Consider the following 7,561-nt stretch of genomic DNA (forward strand, 5'->3'; position numbering starts at 1 on the left):
AAAAGGTTGATTTGTGTCTCTTCAATGAGCAATAAGCTCAACTAATAATTCAGGAATTTAGAGGAGAAATATTTGTCTCTGTTTCATGGTAAACAACAGATCCTTTCAAATATGATCCAGTCTTAAATGATATTTTGGAAAAGACAGTCTTTGTAAAAGGCTGCAAATAATCTTTCACTTTGTTTTTTTAAATATTGACTATGCACATGTATATTTTGCCCACATAATTAGCAGTATGTGTAAACTTTTCTCAGTTAATAAATTGTCCTTGATTTATGCAGAAAACTTCTGCTGTGGAAACTGAAATAATTGTTTCTGCTCGAACCTACATTTATTCATGTTGTGATCGTTATTGATGGTTTCAAGTGTTTTGTGGCCAAGAACAGTCAGAAGATTAGTCAGCATATGAACCTTTTTAAGGAAACAGTTACATTTTGGGGGTATTTATACAATTAAAACTAGCATTGCACAGAGTGCCTGTAGTGAAGTAAAACTTACTAGCCTCTCCCAATTCGAGTGAATAATTGTATCGTCGTCTGGTATAATGTAACACAAATATTTGTAGTCAGCCAAAATTCAATTTTTCAATTCAATTTTATTTACACAGCACCAAATCACAACAACAGTCACCTCAAGATGCTGTATATTGTACAGTAGACCCTACAATAATACATACAGAGAAAAACCCAACAATCATATGACCTCCTGTGAGCAGCACTTTGGCAACAGTGGGAAGGAAAAACTCCCTTTGGACAGGAAGAGATCACAAACAAAACATTTACAGACCACATTTTAATATCACTGTAATATTTAATTGACACACATATTTCACAAATCACCAGAAAAACTCTCAGTTCATCAAAAATGTTCCAGGTTAACTCTTTTTTTTTTTTTTTTTTACGTCAACTGGTTAGATTTGCTTAAATATTTTACTCTCTGCTTTCCACATATTGCATATGCAGATTTATCAATTTGAGTATGTTGTTTTGTTTTGACCAGATTAAAGATCTCGCGGTAAAGGCTGCTATCTTCAGTTCATGCAAATAGATGTTCAAGTTATCTTCAGGTAACCATGAAAATGATGCTGATTAAAATATTTGTAATAAAGTTGTTTTCTTCTGCTACCACCGAGCAGCTGTTTGCTCAGTATAATGAAACATCTTTGCAAACACGGTAGAAAAAAATGCATTTTTCTTTCTGAGGTGTCTGTAGTGGAAGTAACACCCTGGATGTCGATTTGCAGGGCCTACAACTCCAATACAAGGAATCTGTTTTGGCTCTTTCCCATTCAGAGTTCAGCTGGAGTCGATGTGGATGAGGGGACTCGCCCAGTCCCAACTACCGTGAAACTGTCCAGGTGTCTGTCCTGGATAAGGAGAAACCTGAGTAGCCTTGTAGGTCAAACCTTATCAGTCCCACCTGTTCCCTGTTGATCTTTCCTGCGAGGAAAGATTAATGTATAATGGCCAGGGTAGCCTGTAAGAGCTCTTTGCACTAATAAAGAATAACACTCAGACTTTTACTGTTTCACAAAAGGGTAAAAAGTTAGTGTCCACAATTTAGACTTTAATTGCAAGAAATGTTTTCAAAGCAATTTAGCAGGAGCGCTGCAAAGCAAAATCAAACCAAATAGTAATACTCAAACTAATTAAAAAACATAATTCAATCAACTGAACAATAGATATCTATACAAGTGGGAAGAACCCAGAAACCCGTCTTTCACTGATGTCACATCTTCACACTTTGGTCATTCAGTCACGTTGCTGTCTGATCTCCACCCACACCTCCTCTGTCTTTCTACAGCCTCATCATGTTATTAGAATCACTATTATTCTACTTTCTGATTCATTATACTGGTTAACTTAAACATGTTTGTTATTTATATTCAACATGCCAGTATTGAGCACAATTAACCCTCAGTGAAACATAAGTTATGGTAACTGGTACACATTAGTGTTGGGTTAGACTTCAGTGTCTTTCTACCCCAGGTCGTCATAATTTTCAGATCAAACAAACTTAAATGTTAGACAAAGATAACACGAGTAAGCACAAAATGCACTTTCTAAATGAAGGTATTTATTATTAAGGGGAAAAAGATGTAAACCGACGTGGCCCTGTGTGAAAGAGTGATTGTCCCCTAAACCTAATAACTGGTTGGGCCACCTTTGCAGCCATCAACAGGTATGACATCACTGCCTATCGATCCATCAGTTCTCCTCAGGCTTGGCAGGACCCGACCTCCAGTGACGGCTTGGCAGGTCCCTCCCACTCGCTGACCTCCGGCCCAGGCTGAGGTGGGTGAGCTGCTGGTGGAAGGGGAGAAAGCTCAGCTCCCCAGCAGCGGCACCGCAGACCACGCCCCCACCACACGGTAATAAAAAACAAATACATAACAACATAACTATGGAAAGAAAAAAAATGAACCATGGTTGCTAGCATGGCTTAGTACAGATCGCTTCCAACTAGTGAAGTATGTTATTTTACACAATGGAACTACTTTCACCAGTTCAAAAAAATAAAATAAATCAGAGATCAGTTTAAACTATTGTACTCTACTCACCGATAAACCAACTCCAGCCCTCGGGAGCTACCGTCCCCCAGCTTTTAGATGCATCCTTGTTCCGACACACCTGAACCACATGATTGGCTTGTTACCAGGCCTTTGCCAAACTTGACGGCATGCTGAAGAGGTAATCCAAACATTTGATTCAGCTGTGTTGGAGTAGGGATGCATCTAAAAGCTGGGGGCAGTAGCTCTCGAGGGCTGGCGTTGGACGCCCCTGCTTTAGGTCATGAGCTCAGACAACCTACTAAACTGCTGCAGGGACATTTTTGTTTCCCTTCAAACTTTACACTCAAACAATCCCATGTTTGTTTTTAGGTTTGAATTCAAGAAGTGAATAAAATGTAGTCTTATCACCGTTATGTTGGCTAAATTCCTTCAAACTTTACACCTTTTACTTTCTAAGCTTCATTGTGTTCAGTGTTTTTCTAAGAACGAATGCAGCTCAGGCAGACGTTCAAAACCAAAACAACACTGTATGAGAGTGCTGCTGGGAGTAGCATCTAAACAAACTCAATATGTACAAAATGACTGTGAGTCAAGTACGTTCACATGATAAATGTTTTTATTTACACGTAATCCACGTTGAGAAATGGGGACGAGACAAACCAGAAAGAAGCAGACCAACACCAACAACCTCCTGGACAGGAAAAGAGACAATTAGATATATCATCACACTGCACAACACTAGTGGTGCAACGGATCAAAAGCCTCACGGTTCGGTTCGGCAAAAAAAGACAAAAATTGAACATTTAATTATTTACTTATTGAAGTTTTTTTTGCCTGTTAAAAACATTCAACTCAACACTCATTCCACACAACTATTAAAAACATTATGGTTCAATATAGTGCAGTACAGTCTTTGTATCTACCACTCAGTTCAATTTTATTCATAAAGCTCCAAATCACAACAGCAGTCGCCTGAAGGCGCTTTATAATGTAAGGCAGACCCTACAATAATACACACCGCTCATTGCATCGCTGTGATGGTCACGTAGCTTTCCGTTGAGCTGGAGCTCCACCCGTTTGTAGTTGGGCAACAGAAGATGCCTGGGACAGCTCAGCCATAACTTTAAACTTTTCCTGCTCATACATGCTTGGAACGATCTTGCCACTAAAGTGGACGCGCGACAGGATATCATAGCGTGGCTCAAGCACGTCCATCACAGTTTAAACACCTTGTTTGGCACAACAGAATACGGCCTCCCGTCTGCAGCTAAACACCGCAGTAGCTTCTGTAACAGCTTTAGCCCGGTCGGACTGGGCAGCAAAGGGCTGCTTAAATGCCACAAACTCCTCTGCTCCTCCACTTGGACCGCCAGCGCTGACCATAGCTATCGCTTGACAGACCCACCACGCCACCATACACATACTTTTTTTCGAATCTTTGGATCACGTGCGTGCCGAACCGTGGAGTGGGATCGGTTTGGATTACGGATCAACCGTGATCCGTTGCACCACTACACAGCACCAATAATAATAGTAAGATGTATAACTGATCAGTGATTCATATTTAAACTGAAACATTACATGTATAAAGCCTAATTTACACCACGGAGCCCTGTTTGTGAAGTTGGATTTAAGAACATGTTTACAGCCATCTCGTGCCAGTGCTGGTAACAGACAGGACCAGCAATGCAGTGGAAAGCAACGAGACCGGAACATTAAAAGCAGTTTAAGAGTCTTTTGAATTGCCCCAAGCAATAAAGAAAAAACAACAAGGGTTTACCATACTGTCCACTGTCACTCTTCTGTCTCTTAAGCAGTAAGTCAGTTTACATTGTTGGCTAGCTAGGCTACGGTTTATAGAGCACTTTATGAACGAGGGCAGTGAGGAGGAGAGCTTGTTTGAGTCAGCTGCACCTGATGGCACTAAATATGTTCCAAAAACTTTAGAAACCTACTTCTTAAATGCATCTTTACAGGCAGTGTTAAATCTATCAGTTGTTTGTGAAGGGCGCTCTTGTGTAAATTAGCTTTAATACTTGTAGTGTCCACTTAAATTTCAGTATTTAGAGGCGCTCACCTGTGAGTTTTGTAGGTTATTCCAGGCCATTCCTCACTTTGTACTCATGAGTGTCTGTGCTGTGCTGTTTGAAGAGCTGCAAATGGAAGGCCGAGAAGCCACAAGTCACTTACATGTGCGTTTGTCAATTCCCTATTTTAAATACATCACATCGTAATCTTAACTCCTGTATTGTTCCACAGATCTACAAGAAATGGCTGTCAAATGTCTGATTGTAAGACTAACATTGAAGGAACTATTTTTTTTAAAAATCCTTAAAACCACTTAAATTCAGGTGCCAGACACACTATGGACCGAGCTTCAGAACAAAACACATGTTACAGTAAAAACAATAAAAACATTTAAAAAAACTTGCTGCTCATTGCTGCCCTCTACTGTGTAAAATTAAGACAAGCATAGAGACAACACTAAGCACCATCTTTGTCACGCTTTTAGCCTGTAGCAGCGGTCCCCAACCTTTTTTGCACCACGGACCGGTACCGGTCCGAGGCCCGGGGGTTGGGGACCGCTGTTCTATAGCTTATATAATAGTTTGCATGACTTTGATTGTCAAAAGAAGCCGGAGTGCCCAGAGAGAGAGTATCTGTAGGCACAGGGAGAACACGCACACTCGACACAGAGGGTCACAGCTCTGGTTCAAACTGGGAACCTTCATACTGTGAGGTAACAGCCCAGCCAGGATTCAGGCTCAAGAAAATCACTCTGTAATCATTCTGCCTGACATGAATACATGCATTTAAAGGCAAGTCAAGAGTGTAAACTTCCAGTTTGATGCATTAAACAGAATTCAACCAGAAACAAATAAAAGGGAAACTCTGACAACATATAGTCTGAGGCAGTCTAGAATGCAGGTTTACCCTGACATGAAGGGAACTCTGAGTTAGGGCTGGGCCATTTTATACCTTTCACGGTAATACCGGTACAATGTTGGGCAACGATAAGAAAATGAAATATCGCGATAGAATATGGGTAAAACGCGCATGCACGGTGCCTTTATTTTCATACGCACACGGTGGAAAAAGCATGGCAGCGACAGAGAATGAGAAAGGCGAAAGTGGATCGTTGAATGAAACGAATCAGAATTGGTTTGTAAAAATGGTTCAGTGGTGTGGAACTGGTTTAGCTTTCGTCTGTCAGATACACACCAAAGCACAATGTCTGGTAGAGCGTGCTAGCGGATCATCGTTATTACCGTGTTTTTTGGGAAATAAGTCGCTATTAAAACCTCTTTTTAAGTGTTGTGGATATTCTACATGGTTATGCTGAGGATATGTCGGCCAGTTTCCACTGGAAATACCTTTTGGTTAAACTGTCAGCGAGGAATTTGCATTTGCACTGTTAAATGTTTATATAACTTTAATGCAGATAAAAAACAGCTGCTTGTTTCAGTGAAAATACATTGATGTTTTTTTTTGCACCAATAAAGTTGTGGAGTTTTAAAGTACTTTGTCTGGCGTCAGTTATATCGTCAATTATATCGTTATGGCAAATTTCAAAATATATACCATGATAACTATTTTTGGCCATATTTCCCTGCCCTACTCTGAGTTTTTTTTAATCAAGTGAGCCAACTTAAACTCTGAAACAAATACTAAGGTAACACACTCTGAAACCAATCTGCTGGCTAGCACGTTTTCTCCAACAAACTAAGTTACGTGACATTGGTATAGGTTGCATTCACATAACATTAAACTCCACAGAGCCTATGCAAACAAATGCTGCACTCTGAATACAACTCAAGTCACAGCGAATGCACTCAGACCTGATTGAACTACATAATCAGCTTTTTCAGGACCAAAGTCTCAGTTCTGCATCAACTCACAGTGGAGCTACTTCTAAAACAGCACCTTGGTGTACATATGAAATGATGCACTCACCAAGCCCCATAGGAAAGCAGATGTTCCAAAAGCAAGACCCACTCTGAACCAGTTGGGGTTGGTCATATCAGGCTTGGAGCTTGTGAAAGCAGACCTGCAGCCAGCTGGAACAATGAGAAACCACAACAACATGAAAAACACGGTCTTTGTATGGGCAGCCAGTACTCATACAGTCCAAGTAACGGTAAATGGAATGGTTCTTATATAGCGCCTTTCTACTTCCCTGTTCATACAAGCACCTTTTATTAACTCTAACATTTACACACATCCACACTAACGGATACATTGGAGAACAACTTGGGCTTATTATCTTGCTTAGGGACATTTGGCAAGTCAAGGATCGAACCACCAACCGTGATTAGTAGATGACCTGTTAGATGTTTTTTAATCTTTACACAAAACAAAACATGCACTGAAAACCTGGGTTGAAAGCAGTTGCTAATACTTTGCCAGTCTTTAGCTTTGATGTTTTATTTTACCCCTTAGTTATAAAGCCAAAACCAATTCATGCTACCAGAATGCTAAACTAAGCTAAGCTAAGCTAAGGTCAGCCTGCAAAACAAACAGTCACTGTTTTAAATAACGAGCCAAATCACGTAGCCTTAAAAATTTTAACGACGATAATTAACAGCTTTTCGTGATTTTACCTCTGCTGACGAAAACAGCCCTGGACAGCAACCGGTTGAAAGTCATTTTCGCTGAAGAGAGCACCTTCCTCTCGACTCGCACGTTCGCACCGCGGTTGATTAAACTTCCTGTCAGACCTGATACCAAGATCACCGATAAATCAAACGACCACTCCGGAGCATCCTGCCCCTTTACTGGAAACAAACATTTGATTATGGTTAAACTGGTATCTTTATACAGACATAATCCAATTTTACGTTATACAATAAAATTAACGAATGAATTTGTCAGTTATTATATTTAAATATCCAGAAATTACTCTTTACCACTACAGTGAAAGAAATATCACTGCGTATAACGTGGTTTAATTGCGGTGTCATCTGATGCACGGTGAGGTGCCAGTCAAACGTGTGTTCGCCCACCACCTCCGACCTGTGAGCAGGCTCACAGAACAGGCTGACCCGGAGG

General features: G+C 40.5%; 1 protein-coding gene across 1 annotated transcript; it reads right to left on the reverse strand.

The window, feature by feature from the left end:
* Window positions 1-3,110: 3,110 nt before the first annotated feature.
* Window positions 3,111-7,560, reverse strand: ndufc1 (NADH:ubiquinone oxidoreductase subunit C1). Its single transcript, XM_004566606.3, has 5 exons — window positions 7,420-7,560; window positions 7,114-7,287; window positions 6,467-6,570; window positions 4,590-4,665; window positions 3,111-3,203 (listed from the first exon to the last, which is right to left on the reverse strand). Exons 2-4 carry the CDS (start codon window positions 7,157-7,159, stop codon window positions 4,606-4,608), a joined length of 210 nt encoding a protein of 69 aa, XP_004566663.1. The 5' UTR covers window positions 7,160-7,287; window positions 7,420-7,560; the 3' UTR covers window positions 3,111-3,203; window positions 4,590-4,605.
* Window position 7,561: the final 1 nt, after the last annotated feature.

Source organism: Maylandia zebra, linkage group LG2 (assembly GCF_041146795.1).
Source record: "Maylandia zebra isolate NMK-2024a linkage group LG2, Mzebra_GT3a, whole genome shotgun sequence".
NCBI classification, from domain to species: domain Eukaryota; kingdom Metazoa; phylum Chordata; class Actinopteri; order Cichliformes; family Cichlidae; genus Maylandia; species Maylandia zebra.

What these genes read in the sequence shown, in the direction of transcription:
- ndufc1 (XM_004566606.3), bottom strand. Translation starts at nt 7,159, where the DNA reads ATGACTTTCAACCGGTTGCTGTCCAGGGCTGTTTTCGTCAGCAGAG. An exon ending in GGCTGTTTTCGTCAGCAGAG is followed by an intron (nt 6,571 to 7,113) that starts GTAAAATCACGA and finishes TCATTGTTCCAG; the next exon opens with CTGGCTGCAGGTCTGCTTTC. An exon ending in CTGCTTTCCTATGGGGCTTG is followed by an intron (nt 4,666 to 6,466) that starts GTGAGTGCATCA and finishes TTCCATTTGCAG; the next exon opens with CTCTTCAAACAGCACAGCAC.